The sequence below is a fragment of the Helianthus annuus genome, chromosome 1 (genome assembly GCF_002127325.2).
Source record: "Helianthus annuus cultivar XRQ/B chromosome 1, HanXRQr2.0-SUNRISE, whole genome shotgun sequence".
NCBI classification, from domain to species: Eukaryota; Viridiplantae; Streptophyta; class Magnoliopsida; order Asterales; family Asteraceae; genus Helianthus; species Helianthus annuus.
Genome location: NC_035433.2, coordinates 123849394 through 123875407, shown reverse-complemented (window position 1 = coordinate 123875407; position 26014 = coordinate 123849394). Strand labels below are relative to the sequence as shown.

General features: G+C 39.2%; 1 protein-coding gene and 2 long non-coding RNA genes across 3 annotated transcripts; 2 read left to right on the top strand and 1 right to left on the bottom strand.

Moving 5' to 3' along the window:
- Nucleotides 1-804, bottom strand: LOC110939559. The gene is made up of 2 exons (XR_002592321.2): nt 667-804; nt 1-185 (listed from the first exon to the last, which is right to left on the bottom strand). It is a non-coding gene; the product is annotated as an uncharacterized LOC110939559 (long non-coding RNA).
- Nucleotides 805-15817: 15013 nt separating this feature from the next.
- On the top strand, nt 15818-19789 carry LOC110876578 (protein FAR1-RELATED SEQUENCE 4). The gene is made up of 4 exons (XM_022124748.2): nt 15818-16021; nt 16683-18780; nt 19252-19308; nt 19415-19789. Exons 2-4 carry the CDS (start codon nt 16795-16797, stop codon nt 19562-19564), a joined length of 2193 nt encoding a protein of 730 aa, XP_021980440.1. The 5' UTR covers nt 15818-16021; nt 16683-16794; the 3' UTR covers nt 19565-19789.
- A 4702-nt stretch (nt 19790-24491) lies between these two features.
- Nucleotides 24492-25677, top strand: LOC110876592. The gene is made up of 2 exons (XR_002556670.2): nt 24492-25044; nt 25252-25677. It is a non-coding gene; the product is annotated as an uncharacterized LOC110876592 (long non-coding RNA).
- The last annotated feature ends 337 nt before the right edge of the window (nt 25678-26014 follow it).

The window sequence follows — 26014 nt, the reverse complement described above, 5'->3', positions numbered from 1 at the left end:
TTACCACAATGACATACTAACATTTCGCTAAAACAAACATTGGACTTAAACTCCAAAATACAAATAATTAAGTCTAATTGACTCGATAAGAAAACTCATATACTTAGTGAACAAAACATCACTAAATCCTCCTACGCGGACCCGTTTCCAAGACTTGATCACTTTTGCCATTCTACCATCCGAATCTGTCATACAACATTTCCATATCATTAGTCTCGACTAATAGTTATATAAATTTTTTATAGTAAGCTTAACAATGACTAATATATTGTTAAATCGGAATATTAATGAATGACTTGTGAGTTCCTTTCTTCTTTCATGTTACTAGTTCAAGTCACCCTATTGCTTCTCATGACTTGTCCACACCATTCATTAATCTCTATTGTATTACCTACATGGAGACACCACCAAAGTTAGCATAGCTATGTGAGGACTCATTAATTATTTCTACCACTACATAGATTCTAATCATTTATCTTCTAAAATCCACTAACAAGAACTTTGAACATTCTTTATACAAAAATTGATATTTCAAATACAAATTCTACTTTCATTCCTCTTGTTAGAGAGTATCTAACATGAATTGCACATCAATATCATCAAAATTGTTCACCACCCATCTTTCATAATCACGAAAATTGACGGGGAAGGAACTAGGGTTCTTACCTTGATGGATTCTTGCAGGATAACACTAGAAATCACTGATTTCAACCTTTGATCAACACATGCATTCCTTGATTTATGTTAATTGTGGTTTATTGTATCTTCTCCTTGATACCATGTAGAAAATACACACACAAACACCCACACCTAAATCTGATTTTGACCAAGTAAATTCCCAATTGACTAGTTAAATTAAACTTTCATCAAATGACTATCTAGTCCCTCATAGTTTGGTTTTTGACATCTAAAACCCGAAGTACAAACTTTCATCTTAAAGTCATGTTAAACTTTCCAAGTTAACCTCGAAGGGTATTTCTACCAAATTAAATATATTGTTTCAAAACTATTTTAGAAGTTCATTGGAACTTCTTTCCATTCAATGATATGCTTACATATTTTTAAGTTAATTTATATATTATCCCCTTTTATTTATTAATTAGATTTCTCCCATTTGGCCCCTGATTATGGTTTTGCCCATAATAACACCTATAACTTTCAATTATCTTGAAAAGAAACACATACTTATTATATGAGATTAGCATTTCTAATCAATGATGTTAAAAACTCGTTTCCTCAACTCTCGTCATAAAGGTAAAGAAAATGGTAATTTAGCATTTCTAAAAACACTATATCACCTAATAGTAAACTCACTCAGAAATTAAATATCCACATATAAAATATGTTCTCATCTCATGGAAAATCAGGATGTTACATTATAATTTGGGAGATGTGAGATAGGCAAATCACAAATGGAATAAAGGGATGAGTGGCGATGGCTAAAATGTGCTAAGGGCTTGTCCGCATTTGAACTTGAAAGCTCCACTACGTATTGTGGAGGGTTATGCCATATGCACCAACACTAGTTATGTACTTACAATCTGGATATAAAATTGTAGCATTTTAGTTGGTCAAACTATTCGAGCTAACGAGCCGAGCTGAGCCAAGGCTCAATTTCGTGCCAGATTTTTTCAAGAAAGTTTTGATCCACGGGCTTTTTGAACAACCTTGATCCCAACCCTTCTCTTGTTTCTTTGCGATTCACACCCTCCAATGAACCACATGTATGACATGATCCAAGCTACAAATTAGGATTGCAAGATTGAGGTTTGTCCTTGGGGATTTACGGTTTGGGTTATGTTTTGTGTTTGATGTACGGAAAACAAATGGCGAAGAAGAATGGTGAGGCTTGTCCTAGGGGAGTCATAATTCTAGTCGATGGAAATGCGAACCAGGTTGCAAAAGAAAGGCGAAGTTCGACGTAGAAGTGATTTGAGGAGAGTTAAAATCTCAGCACATCATATATGATTTACTCTATCTTTTTAAATATACGTTTCAAAACCAATGTCTGTACACACACATACAAAAGAGAAAGTCGGTGCTTGCACACAAATTACTATTCATACGCTAAATCAATGTGTACAAGTGCTTTAAGCACTAATGTACAAGGAGCGACCGTAAAATCAATATAAAATTAAAGTTGCAACATGACTCTCTCAAGTTTAAGTAGAGATACCCTTTATATCATATAGTTTAAATTGCCTTTGTTTTTTTCTTTTTTTTTCTGGTCAACAACCTTTTAAATAATTAACCAATCACCATCTTTTGTTTTTTAGTTAAGTGTTATTTGCTTCCCTATGATTTATTCACTTTTGTTATTTCAGGCCTAGATTCAAAATTGTATCATTTTCATCCATAGCTTTCTTGAATGTGTCATTTCAGTCTAAAAACTAACCCAATTAAAAAAATTCATAACTCAACTAGTTTAGTGACGTAAATGACACTTAAACTATATGGACATAAATGACACTTAACTCCTAGGATTATTATATTTTATTTTTTTAACAAAAAGAAGTTTAAAAAATAAATAAAAAATAAAAATTCTAGGTGTTAAGTACCATTTACGTCCCTAGAGTTTATGTGTCATTTACGTGTCTCCGAGCTAGCTGAGTTATTAGTTTTTTTAACTAAATTAGTTTTGAACTGAAATAACACGTTTGAAAAATGTCAGAAAGAAGAAAGTATCAACCTTTCATGTCTTTCTTAAAACCGAGTTGTTGACATAAGCATAATTCGACATTATGAGATAAACGCTAATGTAAAATCTTCAAAACCTAACCATGCGCATTTCAACACCCTTGAGGGGTGTTTGGGTTAGCTTTTAACTTATGTCTGATTAACTTTTTATAAGTCATAAGTCATAAGTCATAAATTTTAACTTCTCATTTTCTCCTTTTTAAATCATAAAACTCTTTGTTAACCCTTATCCAAACACTATCAAAATGACTTGTTAACTTTTTATAAATCAATAAGTTAGGTGAAAGGGGTGCTTCCCAAAATGGGGAGTGATAAGCTTTTCCCCTAACCAATAATATCATGGCATGTCAATTTCCCCCTTCACTCCTCATTTTGCACTCAAACACTAGGGGTGTTCAAACACATGGAGAGTGATAAACATTTTTTCAAAAAAAAAAAAGAAGATAATTTTATGATGGGTTATTAGATTTTATCACCCCTAACTATTGGCTATTGTGTCACACCCCAACCGATGGCGGAAACATCGGGGCATGGCACTGAGCGAAACAGATTGTCCAGAAGTTTCCATAACAATTATCAATACCAATCAATTTAAAGTAACATGTCCCATACCATGTCTCAAAAGGCAAACAAATTATTACAGACAAATCTAGGCAAATTGTTCTGTTTCGACAACTCAGGTTTCAATAGTACAGACAACTATTTGTTGGTAACTAAGACTCTTTCCTAGCCTTGATTTCCAAGCAAATAGACACCTTATGCACCTGTCACATACGATAAAACAAAAGTCAATACTCATAGTGTAAAGGCGAGTATACAAGTTTGATAGTAGCATATGGAGTTCGAAATAGTTTACGCATAACCGGCACGTACACTGAGTAAAACGAAGCATGTTAGTTATTGACATGAACCTATCGATACCAATGACTGTGGGTTGACTGCCCAAGGCAGTTCGTAATACATGATCACCAGTGTAATCCATGCAAATAATTGTCCTTAACAACCCCCGTGTGAACGGATGCTGAGTCCAAACTATAGTACTATCGTTGCTAAGGCAGGTAGACAACATTCCATGTGTAAACATAACAAACAAGCATTCATTAAGTCACGTATAACATGCGGTAACGGTTAGCGTTAAAAGTATTGCGTAGTTTGTTCGATGTGATTTCGAATAAGTAACGAATGTAATACCCAAAAGTGTGAAAGCAAAAAGGGATCGAGTATACTCACAGCGGTTGATGGATTGAAGGGAGCGCTTGAGAGTAGGGTTAGCCTGAATAGTTCGATAGCATAACGATAAGTGATGCGTAAAACGAAATAAGAGTTGGTGGGTCGAACAACTGGTCGATCGGATGGTAGTCCGATCGGACAGCTGATCGTGCGGGTGACAGTCCGTTCGGACGGCTGTCCGTGCGGATGACCATTCGAGTGGATTGTTTCTCCCTTTAGGAAGGAAGTGTTTGTGTATGATGGTTTGACTCTTGAAGTTTTCGTTGTAGCATTATAAAACATTGAAGTATCTCTACCTTTCAGGTCGGTCGATCGGACGGTCGTTCGATCGGCAGGCAACCCGTTCGGTTGGGCACTTCAGTGAAAACAAGTTCGCAGCAGGATGTCACTCGATCGGACAGCAGTTTGATCGGGTGACATTCCTAGTGCATTAAACATGTTGAAAATTGTTTAAGTATTAAAGTCCAAGTTTCTCATGATCCGAATGGTAGTTCGGTCGGATAGTAGTCCGATCGGACAACAATTCGTTCAACACTCAGACTTCAGATAAGGTTGGTTAAGTGTGGGACCCAAGGTGTAAGTCGTGCGGATGGCCGATCGCTCGGATGGGCTGTTCGATCGGATAATAGTCCGATCGGACGGCACTCCATCCTGGTTGACCTGTTCGTCTTACACTTGGTTGTTCTGATTGTTTGTCGTTTTATCGAGACGGTGTGACAACGTGTTAACCAACAGAACCCTGTCTTGACCCAAGCGATCCGATCAAATAGGAATCACCCTAGTTCGACCAGTTAACCGGTTCAAGACATCCGTTCTTGGTTAACCCGAAATCGGTGGTCTCGTGAGTAGAATCCAGATCTTGAACTAGCACAACACTAAGAATGAGTAGAAGACTAGAACAAGGTCCGATTCTATCGGTTTTGAGTGCATTGAGTGTAAAAGAGTTGAAAGAAAGTTAGAAACCATCTTCCAATCCTTTTTCACCATGAATGTGTTTAGATCTATGCAAGATCTTTGTTTATTTGTGTGGAAATCGGTTAGATCTAAGTTGTTCTTGGTGGATTAAGGCCAAAACATGAAGTTCTTCAAGAACACATGATGACGTCATCCTAGAACACCTTGAATCTTGGTGATTTCACGGTTAAAAGTTAAGATTCAAAAGATAGAAAGGTGTAGGAGTGCGTGTAGATTAAGGAAGTACAAGATTTAGGACAAGATCTTACCGGATTTGAGAGAAATCGGAGAAAAAGCGAGGAAAGTGTGCTGTTCGGACAGAGAGTTTCCAAAGGTAGAAAGAATGAAAGTGACAGGAGGTATTTATAGAGTTCCAAAAGAGGAAAGGGCTGGTCGATCGGCTGGTCGCCTGATCGATCAGTCGCTTTATTTGAGCGTTTTGCGCGACGAGTTTTGCCGTTTCGATTTCGATTGCGAGCGTTGCGATGTGATAGAGTTTCCTTATTCAAATTACTTTTAATCCTAACCACTCATATCTCGCGCTATCTCTTCTCCACTAATTATCATACTATATCAACATACAATCATCCTTATTTCGTATTCGTTTAGCGTTTGCGATTCGATTACGATTGAGTTCGATTGCGATTCGATTGGTTACCACACATATCATAAATAAACATGCACAGGTAACACATAAGGCACACACACGTATAACAATCACCAAAAATGCGTAATTCGAGTTGCGAGCGTGATGTTGTTTAGATTAGTTCGATGCGTTTAGTTGACTTTATCGCATTGTTACTTCCTATTGTTCACAGTCGTAAAGCGATTCGTAGGGATAAATATACATCGATTACTGCGATTCTTAACAATTACTCCACATAATATAACTAACGTAAAACATAAAATAGGCTAACTATAAGTCAAAGAAGTCAAAACAGGAATTGAGCAAGGAGAGACAGATTGGAATTAGCAATCTTTTCTTCCTTTGACTTCAATCTTGACTTTGACTTTGACTTCCGAAACATGGGGTGTTACAGCATCCCCTAGTTGAGGGAATTTCGTCCCGAAATTAGGCCTAAGCCGTAACAAACAACTGCGGGTACTTCGCCCTCATGTCGCTTTCGAGTTCCCAAGTGAACTCCGCGCCTCATTTGCCATCTCATCGGACTTTCACAATAGGAATGTGCGAGCGTCTGAGCTGCTTGGTTTGGCGATCCATGATTTCGACGGGCTTCTCCACAAAGCATAGTGTTTCGTTTATTTGGAGGTCATCGAGAGGCACAATTAAATCATGCTCAGCCAGGCACTTTCGGAGGTTTGACACGTGGAAAGTCGGGTGGACATTACTAAGTTCCTCCGGTAGTTCGAGTCTGTAGGCGACTTTTCCGATCCTTTCTAGAATCTTAAATGGTCCAACATATCGAGGCGCTAGTTTCCCTTTCTTGCCGCATCTGACCACACCCTTCCAAGGTGATACCTTTAGGAGTACGTAGTCAGCAACGTCAAATTCAAGGGGCTTGCGTCGTCTATCGGCGTAACTTTTTTGTCGACTTCGAGCTTTCAACAAGTTGTCTCGAATTTGGAGGACTTTGTCAGTCGTTTCTTGCAATAGCTCGGGATCGGTTAGTTGCAGTGACTGATCTCGTTCCATACAATAGGCGATCGACATCTTCTTCCATATAAGGCCTCGAATGGTGCCATCTGGATGCTGGAATGATAAGTGTTGTTATACGAGAATTCGACTAACGGCAGGTATTTATCCCAATTACCATCGAAATCTATGACACACGAACGGAGCATGTCCTCAAGAGTGCGAATCGTTCTTTCAGTCTGACAGTCGGTTTGAGGGTGGAATGCGGTACTCAGATTAAGCGTAGTACCAAGAGCCGCTTGAAACATTTTCCCACAGTCACGAGGTAAACCGAGCATCACGGTCAGAGATGATGTCGCGAGGCGTCCCATGATTAGAAATGATCTCATCGGTGTAGATTCGGGCTAATCGTTCTACCTTGTAGTCTTCTCGTATTGGAAGGAAGTGGGCAGATTTGGTCAAACGATCAACAACTACCCAAATGCTGTCGTGACCTGATGACGTGTGTGGAAGCTTTGTTATGAAGTCCATAGCTATACTCTCCCACTTCCACATGGGGATTGGGGGTTGTTCGAGTAAGCCAGAGGGCCTTTGGTGTTCAGCCTTGACCCTTGCACAAGTCAGGCACTTCCCAACGTAGAGGGCAATATCCCTTTTCATACCTGGCCACCAGTACTTGTAGCGAAAATCCTGGTACATTTTATCGGCACCGGGATGAATAGAATACCAGGATTTGTGGGCTTCGTCCATCAAAATCTGTCGCAAATCGGTCCGCCTAGGGATCCAAATTCGGTCCAGGAAATGGAATATCCCATTCGACTTATTCACTAGCTGAGCTCCATCGTGATAGATTCTCTCCTTCTTTAGGGTGCGTTCATTAAAACAGGCATGCTGGGCTTCGCGGATAAGAGTTTCAAGATCGTGTTGGGCTTGGGTATTACGGATGCTAAGCAAATAACTCTGTCTGCTGAGCGCGTCAGCAACAACATTTGCTTTGCCAGGGTGATAACGAATCTCACAGTCGTAATCGTTGAGAAGTTCTACCCATCGGCGTTGACGCATGTTAAGTTCTTTTTGATCAAAGATATGTTGTAGGCTCCTATGATCGGTGAAGATCGTATACTTGGTACCATACAGGTAGTGTCGCCAAATCCTTAACACAAAAACAACCGCGCCTAGCTCGAGATCATGGGTTGTATAGTTCCTCTCTTGGATTTTGAGTTGTTGAGATGCGTAAGCTATAACATTGTCCCGTTGCATGAGAACATAACCAAGACCAAGGTTGGAAGCATCACAATAGACAATGAATCCGTCGTTTCCATTAGGCAATGTGAGAACAGGAGCATTGCAAAGCATGTGCTTGAGGGTTTGGAAAGCAGACTATTGTTCGGTTCCCCAAACAAAAGGCTTGTCTTTATACGTGAGAGCGGTAAGCGGCACAGCTATCTTTGAGAATCCTTCGATAAATCGTCGATAATAGCCCGCTAATCCGAGAAAAGAACGGACCTCAGACAAGTTCTTAGGTGTAATCCAACTCTTAACTGCTACAATCTTCGCGGGATCGACATGAATACCTTGACTATTTACGATGTGACCCAGAAACTGAACCTCCTCTAGCCAGAATTCACACTTGGAGAACTTGGCATAGAGTCGATTCCCCTGGAGTAGCTCGAGAACCAAACGTAGATGTTGCGCGTGTTCGGCTTTCGACTTGGAATAGATCAAGACATCTTCGATGAACACGATGACGAAACGGTCGAGATATGGTTTACACACGCGATTCATCAGATCCATAAAAACCACAGGTGCGTTGGTTAAACCAAAAGGCATAACAACGAACTCATAGTGGCCGTAACGAGTGCGAAAAGCGGTTTTGGGTATATCCTCCTCTTGATTGCGCAGCTGGTGATAGCCTGAGCGTAGATCGATCTTCGAGAAACACGTAGCACCTTGTAGCTGATCAAACAAATCGTCAATGCGAGGCAGGGGATAACAGTTCTTGATGGTTAGCTTATTCAATTCCTGGTAGTCGATGCACATCCGGAACGACCCATCCTTCTTTTTGACGAAAAGGACTGGCGCGCCCCAAGGAGAGGTGCTCGGGCGAATGAAGCCTTTCTCAAGTAATTCCTGGAGTTGGTTTGAGAGTTCACGCATTTCGGATGGCGCGAGTCAGTAAGGAGCTTTGGCAACAGGATTGGCTCCAAGAATGAGGTCGATACGAAAGTCGATATCACGACTTGGCGGTAGTCCAGGAAGGTCATCAGGGAACACCTGAGGAAATTCACGGACCACAGGGACGTCTTTCACTTATGCCTTCCTTTTCTGTTCCTTCTCCGCTACTACGATGTTAGCCAAGAAAGCTCTGTATTCCTTGTGGAGATACTTTCTAGCTTGGACACATGACATGAGTTTGAGACCTTTCGAAGCAGTTTCGCCATAGACACACAATAAATCACCATTCGCGAGCGAGAATCGAATCATCTTGTCGAAGCACACAACTTCAGCATGGTTTTCGCGAAGAAAGTCCATACCTACTATGACGTCAAACTTTCGAGTTGCATCGGGATAAGGTCGATTGGGAAGATGTGATCAAGAGTACAATCACGAAGAACATAATTAACGGCGACAGTTCTTCCGGTGGCCACTTCAACATCGAATGTCGAGGGGAGATGGGAGCGCTTACGACTAAGGAGCTTCTCGAATTCAAACGACACAAAGCAATTATTGACTCCAGTATCAAACAAACACGATGCATAAATACCATTCACAAGGAACGTACCATTGACCACGTTGTTGTCAGCCTGGGCTTGGCGCGCATTGATGTTGAATGTTCTGGTGCGTGCGGCTTGTTGCTGCTGCTGTGGCTGTTGCTGCTGATGAGGCTGCTGCTGCTGGGGCTCTTGTTTCACAACCCTGTTCGGGCACATGTTCGCAAAGTGGTTGGGATCACCACATGCGAAGCAGACTCTGACGTTGATCGCGGGTGCCTAAGCCGCTTGATGGCCTTGCGGGGCTGGGAGTAGAGCTTGATGAGCAGTGGCAGGAGCCGTGGTGTTGCGGGGACCAGTATGACAGTTGACAGTGAAGTGGCCGTACATGTTGCAGTGGGCGCAGAAACGACAGGCAAGACCCACCGGATGATGATAAGAACATGTTGGGCAAGCCGGGTGAGGGCCTGTGTATGCACGCTTTGTGGGCGGTGCATATGTAACTGGTGCTGGACGGTGGTGGGACTGCTGCTGAGCCGGTACGGCTTGAAGTGGAGCAGCAGTATTGGTGACAGCACAGTTCTTGTTGCTGGAGCTGCTGTTGTTCTTCTTCCTGCGGCGTGAGGACTTTGACGGTTGAGCGGCGGCGGTTTCGGAGGATGGTGCGACGGTAGCTTGATGCAAAGACTTTGAAGCTTTCTCCCAAAAACCAGCTTTTACCTGTTTGTCGTTGATTTCGGCGGCAAGCAGATAAGTTTCTTCGATCGTTGCTGTCTTTGCGGCATGAATAAAATCAGATCCACAGTCGGGTAGAGCTCGGATGTACTTCTTGATTGCCATATCAGACGTCTTCACTTGATCGGGGCAGATGAGGCTGAGCTGCTTAAAGCGAGCAGTCAGGGTAGCGTTGTCTCCATCCTTCTGCTTTATGTTCCAAAACTCGTCCTCCAGCTTTTGGCGTTCATGGGGAGGGCAGAATTCGTCCATCATGATGGCTTTCAACTCTTCCCAGGTCAGCTCATAAGCTGCATCATTCCCGCGTTTGTTTCTCTCGGCCGTCCACCAGTCTAATGCGTGGGACTGGAAGACGCCGGTAGCGTTTAGGGTACAGAGATTTTCAGGACAACCGCTTTGGCGCAGAGTGACTTCGAGGGAATCGAACCATTGAAACATAGCCGTTGGGCCATCTTCTCCAGTGAATTCCTTTGGACCACAAGCCTTGAACTGCTTGAAGCTGAAAGCAGTCTTGGTAGCAACTTTAGGAGCTTCGGTTCTAGACTCCTCAGACGATTTGCTAACGTTCTCGTAAATTTCACTCACGATCTGGGCGCAACCTTGGCCACTTGTTTAGCGAGGATGGCAGCAAGGCGTTTGTCCCTCTATTCTTGGCGAGTGAGTCATGGGTGTCGTGGTCCTGATGATGGTCCGGTTGACAATGTCTGCAACAGACATCGTCATAGGTCTCAGACACATCATAATCGAATCTCACCTCACACGTCTAATACTAAAGCTCAGGAACACATTCTATCACATAGACACATAATCACAGAAGCACATAAGCACGTAGGGCACAGAATCACGGAAGCACGTAAGCACATAATCACCAGAAGTAGTCAGAATACAGAAACCTATCATTTAAAGTCTGCGAGCGTTCGAATATAGCGATCTCTTTTAGCATAGCGATTATTTATATTATAAGCGTGTGGTATAACGAGCATCATAGCGTATGGTGCTTCCTTAGGGTAGTAGTGATTTGTTAACGTGGGGTAGTGGGTGTCATGAGAACAGCGGAAGCAAAAGGCATTAAATCGAAACCAGTAGTACCTCAAAATGCTAACAAATAAGCATAAACCACGTAAACACATAACTCCACATAAAATCGATGAATCATCGGAGTCAGCAGTCGCGGACTCAGAATCGAAACATATAAAAAATCGAGAAATAGATTGTCTGCGACTATTAGACATTTACTACCCAAAGCGATTCGACTATTCTCAAGGACTTGTCGTACTCATTTTGACTTTCAGGATCGGGCCTCTGCCTCGATTCTTGGGCATCCGGCACACATCCCTCTAGTCATACCGTGAGTTCAGGTCGTTGGAGTCCGTCGAGACTTTGGTGAGAGTTTCGTAAAACAAAATAAAAAAGTTGCAACAAGTCGTCAAGGTTAGGGTTTCACCCCTAGCTTAACAACTCCTTTCCTATTTTAGTAAAATAGAGACGAAAATCCGCGCTAAAGTAGGGATTTCACTCCAGATTCAACGCGAATTCTCGCGTTTTATAGATAAATACAGATCAAACAAGCAATTTAATCGAGAGTTTACGGTTTTCACACCTAATCTCGACTTAATCGCCTATCAAAAAATTGAAATTTCTATTGCAGTGATAGTGTAGCGTAGGCGAGAATAACGAGAGATAGCAGTAAGCTCATACCTAATCCCTACTGGACATGCACGAGTCGGGCTATGGGTCCTAACAATAGACTAGGTCTCTAAGACTTCGACCCGGACTAGGTCGAGTCTTGCCTAATTCCCTATAGTTATGGCTCTGGTACCAATCTGTCACACCCCAACCGATGGCAGAAACATCGGGGCATGGCACTGAGCGAAACAAATTTTCCAGAAGTTTCCATAACAATTATCATTACCAATCAATTTAAAGTAACATGTCCCATACCATGTCTCAAAAGGCAAACAAATTATTACAGACAAATCTAGGCAAATTGTTCTGTTTCGACAACTCAGGTTTCAATAGTACATACAACTATTTGTTGGTAACTAAGACTCTTTCCTAGCCTTGATTTCCAAGCAAATAGACACCTTATGCACCTGTCACATACGATAAAACAAAAGTCAATACTCATAGTGTAAAGGCGAGTATACAAGTTTGATAGTAGCATATAGAGTTCGAAATAGTTTACGCATAACTGGCACGTACACTGAGTAAAACGAAGCATGTTAGTTATCGACATGAACCTATCGATACCCATGACTGCGGGTTGACTGCCCAAGGCAGTTCGTAATACATGATCGCCAGTGTAATCCATGCAAATAATTGTCCTTAACAACCCCCGTATGAACGGGTGCTGAGTCCAAACTATAGTACTGTCGTTGCTAAGGCAGGTAGACAACATTCCATGTGTAAACATAACAAACAAGCATTCATTAAGTCACGTATAACATGCGGTAACAGTTAGCGTTAAAAGTATTGCATAGTGTGTTCGATGTGATTTCGAATAAGTAACGTATGTAACACCCAAAAGTGCGAAAGCAAAAAGGGATCGAGTATACTCACAGTGGTTGATGGATTGAAGGGAGCGCTTGAGAGTAGGGTTAGCCGGAATAGTTCGATAGCATAACGATAAGTGATGCGTAAAACGAAATAAGTGTTGGTGGGTCGAACAGCTGGTCGATCGGATGGTAGTCCGATCGGACAGCTGATCGTGCGGGTGACAGTCCTTTCGGACGGCTGTCCGTGCGGATGGCCGTTCGAGTGGATTGTTTCTCCCTTTAGGAAGGATGTGTTTGTGTATGATGGTTTGACTTTTGAAGTTTTCGTTGTAGCATTATAAAACATTGAAGTATCTCTACCTTTCAGGTCAGTGGATCGGACGGTCGTTCGATCGGCCGGCAACCCGTTCGGTTGGGCACTTAAGTGAAAACAAGTTCGCAGCAGGATGTCACTCGATCGGACAGCAGTTCGATCGGGTGACATTCCTAGTGCATTGAACATGTTGAAAATTATTTAAGTATTAAAGTCCAAGTATCTCATGATCCGAATGGTATTTCGGTCGGATGGTAGTCCGATCAGACAGCAATTCGTTCAACACTCAGACTTCAGATAAGGTTGGTTAAGTGTGGGACCCAAGGTGTAAGCCGTTCGGATGGCCGGTCGCTCGGATGGGCTGTTCGATCGGACAACAGTCTGATCGGACGACACTCAGTCCTGGTCGACCTGTTCGTGTTACACTTGGTTGTTTTGATTGTTTGTCATTTTATCGAGACGGTGTGACAACACCAACAGAACCCTGTCTTGACCCAAGCGATCCGATCAAACAGGAATCACCCTAGTTCGACCAGTTAACCGGTTCAAGACATCCGTTCTTGGTTAACTCGAAATCGGTGGTCTCGTGAGTAGAATCCAGATCTTGAACTAGTACAACACTAAGAATGAGTAGAAGACTTGAACAAGGTCCGATTCTATCGGTTTTGAGTGCATTGAGTGTAAAAGAGTTGAAAGAAAGTTAGAAACCATCTTCCAATCCTTTTTCACCATGAATGTGTTTAGATCTATGCAAGATCTTTGTTTATTTGTGTGGAAATCGGTTAGATCTAAGTTGTTCTTGGTGGATTGAGGCCAAAACATGAAGTTCTTCAAGAACATATGATGACGTCATCCTAAAACACCTTGAATCTTGGTGATTTCACGGTCAAAAGTTAAGATTCAAAAGATAGAAAGGTGTAGGAGTGCGTGTAGATTAAGGAAGTACAAGATTTAGGACGACATCTTACCGGATTTGAGAGAAATCGGAGAAAAAGCGAGGAAAGCGTGCTGTTCAGACAGAGAGTTTCCAAAAGTAGAAAGAATGAAAGTGACAGGAGGTATTTATAGAGTTCCAAAAGAGGAAAGGGCTGGTCAATCGGCCAGGCAGCTCGATCGGTCACGGCTGGTCGATCGGTTGGTCGCCTGATCGATCAGTCGCTTGATTTGAGAGTTTTGCGCGACGAGTTTTGCCCGTTTCGATTTCTATTGCGAGCATTGCGATGCGATAGAGTTTCCTTATTCAAATTACTTTTAATCCCAACCACTCATATCTCGCGTTATCTCTTCTCCACTAATTATCATACTATATCAACATACAATCATCCTTATTTCGTGTTCGTTTAGCGTTTGCGATTCGATTGTGATTGAGTTCGATTGCGATTCGATTGATTACCACACATATCATAAATAAACATGCATAGGTAACACATAAGACACACACACACACACATATAACAATCACCCAAAATACGTAATTTGAGTTGCGAGCGCGATGTTGTTTAGATTAGTTCGATTAGCGTTTAGTTGACTTTATCGCATTGTTACTTCCTATTGTTCACAGTCGTAAAGCGATTCGTAGCGATAAATATACATCGATTACTGCGATCTTAACAATTACTCCACATAATATAACTAACGTAAAACCTAAAATAGGCTAACTATAAGTCAAAGAAGTCAAAACAAGAATTGAGCAAGGAGAGACAGATTGCAATTAGCAATCTTTTCTTCCTTTGACTTCAATCTTGACTTTGACTTTGACTTCGACTTCCGAAACACGGGGTGTTACATATTGGCCACTGCCACCCCCAACTATCACTTTGACGCCCACCACCCCCAACTTAACACTCAATGTGTTCTGTCACTACGTCGTTAACTAATCACTAACTTTTGATCATGTTACTATACACTTGGGGTGTCCTAAGATCCCCATGACACCCCCAAAAGTATAGTACCGGGATCTAAAGTTAGTGATCAGTTAACGATATGGCGACATAACACACAAAGTGTTAAGTTGGGGGTAACAGACGTCAAAGTGATAGTTGGGGGTGGCAGCGGCCAATAGCCAATAGTTTGGTGTGATAAAATCCAATAACCCTTTTATGATTGGTTGAAAGAGGGTGGAGCCCACCATTAACCCACTCTTTATCCCTTCTCTCTCCTCCCACTTGGTGACACTCACCGTTTAACCACTTCACAGTTCACCGAAAGCATGTTGGTGACACATTCCCGATCGGTACACTTGCTCTCCGCATGAGGTCATCGAAGACACCCGTTCCAGCTTTATAAGTAACTCTAAAATAAGGTAAAACCCAAACACCCACCAAGTGGGTTCAATCACCAAATAGTTTTAAATCATATTTTGTATTCACGAATCTACCATTGTATATCACGGAGTAGGATCAAATACAAACTACATTTCGTATACCCCCATTTAAAAAGTGACATGTGGCATCCAACCAATTATAGAGAAATGGCAAAATGATAACCTAAAAAATATCAATTATTTTGAATTCTTTATAATTATGCTAACAAACAATTAATTATTTATTTTGATCTTCCTTTTGTTTTCAATGTGCTGATAAAGAAAAGTGCTGAAATCATTTTACATATGTGCTAAAATCAATTATCTTGATTATTCATGTGCTAATATAATTCAAAGAGTAAACTTCCGTTTTACTCCCTGTGGTTTGGTCACTTTAACGGTTTTGCCCCAAACCTTTAAAAATAGCCATTTTACTCCCTGATGTTTTGGTTTTGTTGCCAGTTTGCTCCCTGCGGGGAGCAAAATGGAAAAACAAACAATTTGGATGGAGTTAGAGGCAGGGAGCAAACTGGCCAAAAAACCGAAACATCAGGGAGTAAAATGGCTATTTTTAAAGATTTGGAGCAAAACCGTTAAATTGACCAAACCACAGGGAGCAAAACGGAAGTTTACTCTAATTCAAAAGTGCTACTTTTATGTATCTATTGTTTTAGTATGTATTAATTTAATTTTTTGTAAGTACTAGCATTGTTCTTACAGTTTGTAGGATAAATATGGTTTATACCAGAACCAACCTTTGTATATCACGTGTCACCCTCACAGCACGAGTGCACTTGAACGCAAATACAAACGCGCGTCGAATACGACCCATTTCTTCTTCCCCAAATTAACACAGAAACAAACCCTAAAATCCCTAAACTTCAAATTATACCCGCAACCAATCTTCTGATCTCACTCTAAATTCCTGCTGTCTCCGCCTTCAATCAATCAGAATTCATTCAAACATCTCCTGATCTGCACGTAATTTCGGTAAAATCTCTCACATCCATAACTCTTCTAGTTGATTATATTTGATTTAGATTCCCTATCATACACAAGATTCCGTTAATTGATTCTGTTAAACAATTCAGATTCGTGCGTGTAGGTTAAAGTGTTAAATGTGCTGATTCTCATTATTGAATATTGAGTATGAAACTTTGTTTATAGAGGTTATATTTCACTTTAAATGTATTGATTTTGAGTCCAGTAAGGTGTGAATTTTTGTGTTAATTCCATCACAGTTTATGTGAGTTATGCTTATGCAATGATATTAGGTATGAGAAATATTGAAGTGTAGCCTTTTGTTTGGAAAGAGGGAATAGTTGTAAGGAACGCGCAATACGAACCAATTTAAGTCGAGAACGATGAAAACCGCATAATGCAGTTGTATCTTTTGCATTAACTGTTATACATGCGACAGTTATGTATCCGCTTACCGCACTCACGCGTTCCTTTTCTCGCTTCCATTATATCTACGAAGCACTATGTAAAAATGAATTACGCGGTTCTCTTAGCTTTCAAGTTAGTATTGGTTTGTGTATTGAACGCACCCCAATAGTTGTTTACGATGAACTATTATACGTGTGTTGTTAAGTAGGAAATGTGCTAGTTTTTAATTTACCACTATTGATGTCAGTTTTGGTCTTTCTAGTGTATCCGCGGGGGATCAACGCGATAAAGTTTCATGTATCGGATATGATGGACGAAATATGAACCGGTATTGTGGTTAAGTTGTACACAAGCTAAGATCTGTCACTGCGAATATGGATGTCAATACTGCCTCTGTGGCTTCTAATTCAGAACCCCAAGACAATATAGAATTTGATTCAAATGAAGCAGCTTACGAGTATTATAAAGAATACGCGAAATCAGTAGGTTTTGGAACCGCCAAACTGAGCAGTCGTCGTTCCAGAGCCTCAAAAGAGTTCATTGATGCTAAATTCTCATGCATAAGATACGGAAACAAACAACAATCCGATGACGCGATTAATCCAAGACCCTCACCTAAAATCGGTTGTAAAGCGAGTATGCACGTCAAGCGAAAACCGAACGGAAAATGGTATATTCATAGTTTCGTAAAGGAGCATAACCATGAACTCTTGCCATCTCAATCACATTTTTTCCGAAGTCACCGGAATTCCGACCCGCTTAAAAACGATCCCAAGATACGTAGAAAAACAATATTAGCAACCATGTCGAAACAATACGGCGTATATCAACCTACCGGCTTGGAGAATTATATAAGAAATCAAAACGACAGGGGTCGGTGTTTAACGTTAGATGAAGGCGACGCTCAAATACTTCTCGAACTCTTCGTTACAATGCAGGAAGAAAACCCAAACTTTTATTATTCCGTGGATTTAAACGAAGAACATCAACTCCGAAACGTATTCTGGGTCGATGCAAAAGGCATCGAGGATTATAAAAACTTTAACGATGTGGTTTCTTTCGACACTATGTATTTCACAAACAAGTACAAAATCCCGTTGGTTCTTTTTATCGGAGTTAACCAGCATTGTCAGCCCACATTACTCGGGTGTGCGTTAATCGCAGACGAAACGTTATTCACGTTTGTTTGGTTGTTTCAAACATGGTTTTTAGCGATGGGTAGCCGGGCCCCGAGCGTAATACTTACGGACCGAAGCAATTCTATAGAAGCAGCGATTGCAGCGGTGTTTCCTGACACGCGGCATTTTTACAATCTCTGGAATGTTCTAGAAAAGGTTTCGAGGCAGCTTGATTGTTTGTACCCGTGGCACGATACGTTCACGAAGAAATTTAACAAGTGTATACACCGGTCATGGACCGAAGAAGAATTTGACAAAAGGTGGGTTAAATTAGTCGACAAGTTTAATCTTAACGAAGACGCATGGTTTCAATCTTTATACCATGATCGAAAACAATGGGCCCCAACGTTTATCAAGAACATATCGCTTGCTGGATTATACGCACCTTCTCGATCAGAGAGCCCGAATTCTTTTATCGATAAATACATTCATTTAGAAACTTTTTTGCGAGAGTTTCTAGAACAATACAAACTTATGGTGGAAGATTTGTATGAAGAACAAGCGAAATCGAATTTTGACGCGTGGCACGACACACCTGAGTTGAAATCGCCATCACCGTTTGAAAAACAGGTGTCGTTTGTATACACTCATGAAATCTTTAAGAGATTTCAAGTTGAGATTTTGGGGGCGTCTGCGTGTCATCTTAAGATCGACAAACAAGACGGAGATTCGGTAGCGTGTACCGTAAAAGAATTCGAAAGTGGTCAAGACTACATGGTGGAATGGAATGGTTCACATTTGGATATATGTTGTTCTTGTCGTTCGTTTGAATTTAAAGGCTATTTATGTCGGCATGCGGTTGTCGTTCTACAAATGTCGGGTGTTTGCAGTATCCCGTTTAAATATGTGCTGCAAAGATGGACAAATGCAGCTACTAGCCGATACCCTATTAGTGAAAAACTGGAAAACGTACAAACGAAAACCAGACGGCTTAATGATTTGTGTCGTCGGGCTATCATTTTGGGGGAAGAAGGCTCGATTTCGCAAGAAAGTTACAAAATTGCGTTAGGTGCGATTAAAGATGCATTGGCTCAATGCACAAATGTGAATAACTCTGTTGCAAATGAAGGCCCCGCAGTTTCTAAAGAACCCGCGACTAACTTAGATGTGAATCGTATTACGCGAGCAGAGCCCGAGAAAGAAAAGTCAAACAGTAATGGTACTGCAGTTATGAACGAAAAGGTTTGTTTATTTTCCCTCTTTATTTTTAGAGTAAAATGCCATTTTCGTTCCTAAGGTTTGGCCAGTTTTGCGACTTTCGTCCAAAGGTTTGTTTTTTCGCATTTGGATCCAAAATGTTTGAAATCTTACCATTTTTATCCCGCTCGTTAACTCCATCCATTTTTCTCTGTTAAGTCAGGGGTATTTTCGTCTTTTTTGTCAACTTAAAGTCAAGAACTTAACTTTTATTTAGTAAGGACTTAACAAAAAGATGGAAATACCCCTGACTTAACGGAGAAAAATGGATGGAGTTAACGAGCAGGATGAAAATGGCAAGATTTCAAACCTTTTGGATCTAGATGCGAAAAAACAAACCTTTGGACGAAAGTCGCAAACCTGGCCAAACCTCCGAGACGAAAATGGCATTTTACTCTATTTTTAATGACTTCAAGTTCTCATCTGTCTAAATAAGCTTTATCTCACATGAATCAGGTACCCGCACAACCAGAAGTTGTAAATATTGGGATTGATTCCAGTTTTCATCAAATGGTTTGTCTTGCACTCTTGCCTATTAATCTTTATCATAATTCATACATATGTACTGTTAACATTGTAACAACTTACCGTATTATTATTTTTATAAATGTCGTTGCAGGAGCTTCCTAACGCGAGGCATTTACAGTTGCATAATATGATGGCGCCGCAGTTGCAAGGTGTAGTACCAACAATGTTCCACAATGTAGCATCTACACAGTTTCACAACGTAACTTCAGCACAATTGCAGAATTCTCGTCTGCCGCATTAGAGTTAGATTTTTTAATTTTTTTTTTTTAAAAACATATATATGATTGTGCATTCTCTATCAATAGAATTAGATTTTTTTTCCTTGAGCTAATCATACATTTTCACATTCGATCACATTGTGCTGGTATTTTGTAATGTTAGGAAAATACAGGACAAGTATATAGAGTCCTGATTCAAGGTTAGAGCTCTTTTTTATCCACTATTGATATATATCTCTATATACATATAGTTATTGTTTCTCGCTCCTCTCTCCTTGAATTGAAAGAAAAATATGAAGAGATTAGCTTGATTGTTCATTTATGTATATAACCTACGGTCCTACACATGTAGGTAGAAGGTAGAAAATTACAGCATATATGAACAAATTAGCTTGCTGCGTTTGTACATAGCCTACACATGTGTTTGTGAGAAGCACAATTCTAAAAACATGAACTATTGATAGAAAAATGTTAAATGATTTTGAGTTGCTTATTTTTCTTCTCGTAATAATTTGGTGTTTTGCAATGAACCTCCTCACACCACATATATACGGGCAGATTCGATACAAAACCGATGTTAAAGTGTAACACCACAATATAGTTTTACGTAGTGCTTTAGTGATTTAACGAGTGAGAGAAAAGAGTGGTAGATGGTTACATAATCACCCACCTTATATATGCAAGTGTTTTGGTTTTCGACTTCTCGTAGATCTCAACCTGAAGTTGTTTTTGTATTTGAATTAATTTGCCTGAACATTTTTTAGAAGTTATGTGTCTTGGGTTGGTATGTATATTTGTGTTAGGGCCTAGACTCATTCAAGATGATAAATGCCCATGTTATTTGTTAAAACATGTATCAAAGTCTATTTATTCTCTGGTAAATGTCTCCAGACCATACCGGCCTGTTGAATCCTAAGCATCTCTGATATATACGGTGACGGGTTTACTTCACCTAAGTGTAATGAATTTTCAGCAAACTGTCATTATGATACTTGATAACCTTTAAGCGTGACATGGCAGCCACATCTCATGTCTGTGAAAACGGACGACATGGCAGTTGACTTGACAAAAACCGGTCAGCAGCTTGACGGTTTAACGTTAAAGTTTGCATCCATTGCTAATGAAATCATTGCATACAACGATACATCGGGTATAAAAAGGTAAAAAAGAAAAACCTTGCTAGTAATTTCCTTCATTTAGCTGACAGAAAGATGAGGATATTTTTAGAAAAATATATAGAGGATTTATATAAACAGAGGTATACTAATAACTAAAAGTTTTATGGAAAGGTTTATGTAACAAAAGAATTGTAATGTGGAGAATTTGGAGATCGAGGAATGACATCACCTTTAATAATGCTAAGTTATCCGTAATGAGAACCGTGATGACAATGAAGGAAGGCTCGTTTCTTTGGTTAAAGAATAGATCACCATATTTCTTTGGTTAAAGAATAGATCACCATATGATGGTCTAAATTGGGGTAGATAGTGTGATTTTAATATTCTAGATGTGACGTGTCTTTGTTTTTGTTTTGGAATTCTATGTACTTGTCCCCTTTCTCTATATTTAAATAATAATATAGTTGTCGTTGGAAAAAAACTTAAAAATTGAAACAATTTCGTAATAAATGGAACTTAATATGTGTATATGGAAGCAAATCCATGGCCCTTTCTCACAATAGGCATGCAAGGTTATGATCAATATCTCATTTCTCTTTAAGATGTTCTTTCACACGTTAAAACTCTAAAAACAAATATAATTTCATATGTCCTTGTAATTTGTTACATCCTCTGATTATAAACTGTTTTTTATATCCAGTATCATACCAGTCAGATAATTGTTTCTCATTACCCATCAGGTTCACAAATATACACACAAGTATATGGTTTACTCGTTAATGGTTCAATGTCGTTAAAGATTACTTGTTGAAAAACTTGCAACAATTCATGTTGTTTTCGGTGCTTGAGAGATGCAATCGACAGCCAGGTAATACGTTTTCAGTAACTTTTTTCAGTAAAGAGCCGGTCAAATATAAAGTATAAATACGTTTTCATTCGACGATGACATAGTTTTTTTTTAGCAAAGAGCCGGATCAAATATAAAGTATAAATACGAGTTAATTTAACTTTCGACGCCGCCGCCGCAACGCGTGGCGGGTCAAAATCCTAGTTTTTATGGAAGAGATAAGAGTTAACTTTTTTTTTTGAAGGGCAAGAGTTAATTGTAGGGCCCCACAAAATGACAACCACATTCCAGTTGTAAGACCATGTATAGTGGGGCGTTTTCTTTAAAAAAATTTCAAAAAAAACGCCCTATAACGCCTACCCCACCATTACATGGGGCGTTACTTTGTAAAAATTTGGAAAAATTTTTCTTCCGGCGTTTTCTTTAAAACGCTCAAAGCAAACAATGGATGAGGGTGGAACTTTGACTCACCAATGGGAACACAGATTAGTGGATGACTATGAATAAGTTTTTTTTTTTTTTAATCACTTTTAATAATTGGAAGGGGCATTACTAGGCATTATGCCCACTACACCACTTTTGCTATAATGCCCCATGCTGACTGGGATGACACGTGTCGGATAATGCCCCATGGTGGGGGCATTATAATTCTTCACCACTACACATGGTCTAAGTAGAGAAGTTTTTTGATGGTTTTAAAGAGAGAAAAAGTGATATGGAGAAGAGAAGGTGTGGTGATGTATGTGAGAAAAAATGAGAAAAAATTGGAGGGAAGAATGTTAGGCTATAGGGTGTGGTCATGACCCTTATGACCACCATGACCCTCCACATAGGCACCACATCATTCATCTTTAATCTATTATTTAAAACCACTACCCTAAGGGTGTGGTCATGACCCCAACCACTATCCCCTTTATTTTTGTTAATTTGTTTTTGTCTTAAAATTATCAAATGGGAGGGTCGTGGTAATCGTGGTTTAATCCATGGGAACCACCATCAATCAAGGAGGGGGGATGGTATACCATTTAATTAATGATCCTATGTGGAAATAATGTTCCAATCCATGACCCCCACACCCCATAGCCTTATGTGAGTGTTATGTAGGAGAGAGGAGAGATAATATGTGTTTTTGTGTTGTGTGAGTAGGGCAAAAGAGAGAAAGATGGGTGAGTATTGGTTTGGCAAGTGCCAACTAGGCACTAGAAAAAACATAAAAAACACCCTTTATTGGGGATGCTCTTACATAGCTCATATTTTCTAGTTTTTCACCATAAACTAAACCACACACTCTCTTCTTAAAAACAACTTCACCCAGTAATAAAAACACCAAAAAATTGTCACATCACCAAAAACACATCTCACATATGCCTTATTGGTGAATGCTATAGTGTTACTATTAAACTTGTCATTTAATAAAGTTCAATTTCCAAAAAAAAAAAAAAAAAAAAAAAACTATGAAACTTGTCATATATTCATATTTTCTAAATTGTTTAAAGAAAAAAAAAATCCAGTCTATTTTTTACAGCCAGAGATGAATGTAAAGCATTGATGTTTATTTATAATTATTTTATAATTTATAATTATAATGTATTCAACTCGACTTTTTTACCGATAAATACAACCATTAACCAAAATGATGTGTTTGTGAGCGTTGCTTTTGTTTTTTTTTAATTTTTAATCTTGGTTGGATGTTGATCAACTGCTAATGTAGATGGTGGGGTTCCATATATGCATTCAAAACTAAAGTATTTTAACCTAACAAATAAAAAAAAACCCCACAAATAATCTATACTATATAATAAAAGAAACCAATTTAGGGATACTTATCATTATTCTAAACCATCATTAATTATATATAATTATTATTTAATTTAAATTATTAAATTTAATATGTTTCAAACATTTAAGAAATTACGGATAAAGTTTCATAAAATATCTTCTTATTTATTTATATTAATTACTAGGTTAGAAATTATATCTTAATTCCTTAATTGTAGATAATTATTATTTAATTTAAATTATTAAATTTAGAGTAAAATGCACGGGTAGTCCCTGTGGTTTTGTAAAATAACACCTATAGTCCCTAACTTTTGGAAATTACATCGGTGCTCCCTGTGGTTTGACAATTTTTTACTTGGATAGTCCCTGGAGTAAATAGGGGTTATTTTTCTCAGTTAAGCGAGTGTGAAATGACCTTCATGCCCTTACTGTATAAAAAATATTAAAATATTAAAAAATAAAATTAACTCAATTGGCCCCACCCCACCCTCACCCTCAGCACCTGCCACCTGCAACTCCCTCATCGATACACGCCTTCTTCGTGCATTTACAAAAGTTGGGGACTATAGGTGTTATTTTACAAAACCACAGGGACTATCCGTGCATTTTACTCTTAAATTTAATAGATGTTTAAAATGCAAGAAGAATAAAAATTACATTTATCATACTAATAAATTTATCAAAAAACAACCGTTCTTTTAAGATGCAACTCACGTTCAGATATTTAAATTTTAAAGTTATATAATTTAATAATTACCGATAATTTATATTTATCTAATTAATTTAAATTGAAACATTATTTTTTTATATAAGTTTTTCTAATTGGATAATTGCTATATGTCTAATCTGGACATTTCAACATTTTTTTAGAACAAATAAATTAAGACCACTATTATTTAAATAAAACTTGGGTTATTAAATGTATGTTTACATGACTGTTAAAACTCGTGAGAAGTCGATGATACAGTCTGTCTTCTAATCGATGGTTCAAATGCTTTCATGTTTATAAACTTGACAAACATCACAAGTTTTGATCATACATGACACAAAATTTTATTTGGATATCAGAAAAGCGTCTTATAAATATCGTTTCATAATTCTTAAATCTTCGTTATTAACTATTTGATTTTTTATTTACTTAACCCGTATAACACACGGGGTTATAACCTAGTATGAACATAAAAGAAAATATTCCGGAGATGGTACACATGAATTTAAAATTGTTTACAAAAAAGAAAATACTACTTAATACTTAATAATTAACAGGAAAGATGTCAAGAAATCTTGTTAGGTTGAAGATATCACAGATAGACATATCTCTACAATCACTATTTTAACATGTATTTTATACTCGTATGATCCCCCAAATATATATAGTGGTTGATCAAATCCTGGTGGGCTTAACCTAGATATCATCATATATTATTTATTATGTTCTCTTTCAAGCATAGTGATGACCTGGTATTTCACCAGATTCCTTCTTTTTAATTTCCTTCCAACAACCGGCAAGAAATCAACAAGATCTTGTACTCAACCTTCATGATCATGGAGGCCACTACAAATATTCCACTCACCAAAGCTCGGAAACTGCACGGAGTTCAGTCACCTTCATCTAAACCTAATTCAGGAACAACTGATCAAATGATAGTAAAGATGAGCATACACAAAGAAAATTGGCTCATAGGAAAGACAACGAAGGCGTGATATGGCTGAGCTTTATGCTACACTTAGGGGTCTACTTCCCCTTAATTATGTTAAGGTAAGCTCTTTTGGTCGCTTCAAGTTGTTTAGGGTACTTCCTAACTTGATAACCAGCTAGGTGTGTTTGATTAGTTCAAACAAACAACCTTGTAAAGGAAAATCCTACTCATAGAGTAGGATCTGGGGAGGTAAACCTTACCTCTATCCCAAACGATTGATTAATCTGGTTGATACCTAATTATTGTATGTTTAAAAATGTGTTTAGGGAAAGCGGTCTACATCGGATCAAATGCATCAGGCAGTGAGTTACATCAAACACATGAAAGAAAAAAATCAAAGTCTTGGGTGACAAGAGAGACCGGCTCAAGAAATTTGTGGAGGCAGGTGAAGCCACAAATACTGAGAAAGAAAAGCAAATGAATTTGCTTCCTAATACCGTCAATTACCAACCATGATTGACTTGCTTTGCTTGCACCCTATTATGTATTGGTGGTGTTTTGTGCAATAGGCTATTGTACCTTATGCTTAAATGGTGCTTGATTTACAACTTTCTTTTGCAATCCATGTCATCTGACACGCGTTTTGTTGAGTGTGTTTACCATAGTTGGCTTGCTTTGGTTGTACGTTATGCATTTATGTTGTTTTGTGTAATAGGCTTTTGTATCTTATGCAAAATTGTTTGTTTAAACTATTATTGTGTTTGGGCTTTGAGCCTGATGGGCACGTGTTGCTTTGGTTGTACGTTATTCCATCACTAGTGATGGGCACCCCTACTAAAATTTATCACTATTGATGGAATCAAATTCAATGACATGACGAACAATGATTATCTGATGAGTGATCTAAAGTGGATCACCCTACCCCTAAGTGCTCCTTTGTAATGTTTCCTCTTGTCAAACCCTAGACTCCCACAATACTACTTACTTCTGTGCACAATAGTAGCCGACAATCGGCATCAAGATCGTCAACCGCAGGGGCGAAGTATAGAAGGGGCCGGGGGGCCCCGACCCCTCGAACTTTTCGCTCAG

What these genes read in the sequence shown, in the direction of transcription:
- LOC110876578 (XM_022124748.2), top strand. Translation starts at nt 16,795, where the DNA reads ATGGATGTCAATACTGCCTCTGTGGCTTCTAATTCAGAACCCCAAGAC. An exon ending in CTGCAGTTATGAACGAAAAG is followed by an intron (nt 18,781 to 19,251) that starts GTTTGTTTATTT and finishes CACATGAATCAG; the next exon opens with GTACCCGCACAACCAGAAGT. An exon ending in ATTCCAGTTTTCATCAAATG is followed by an intron (nt 19,309 to 19,414) that starts GTTTGTCTTGCA and finishes ATGTCGTTGCAG; the next exon opens with GAGCTTCCTAACGCGAGGCA.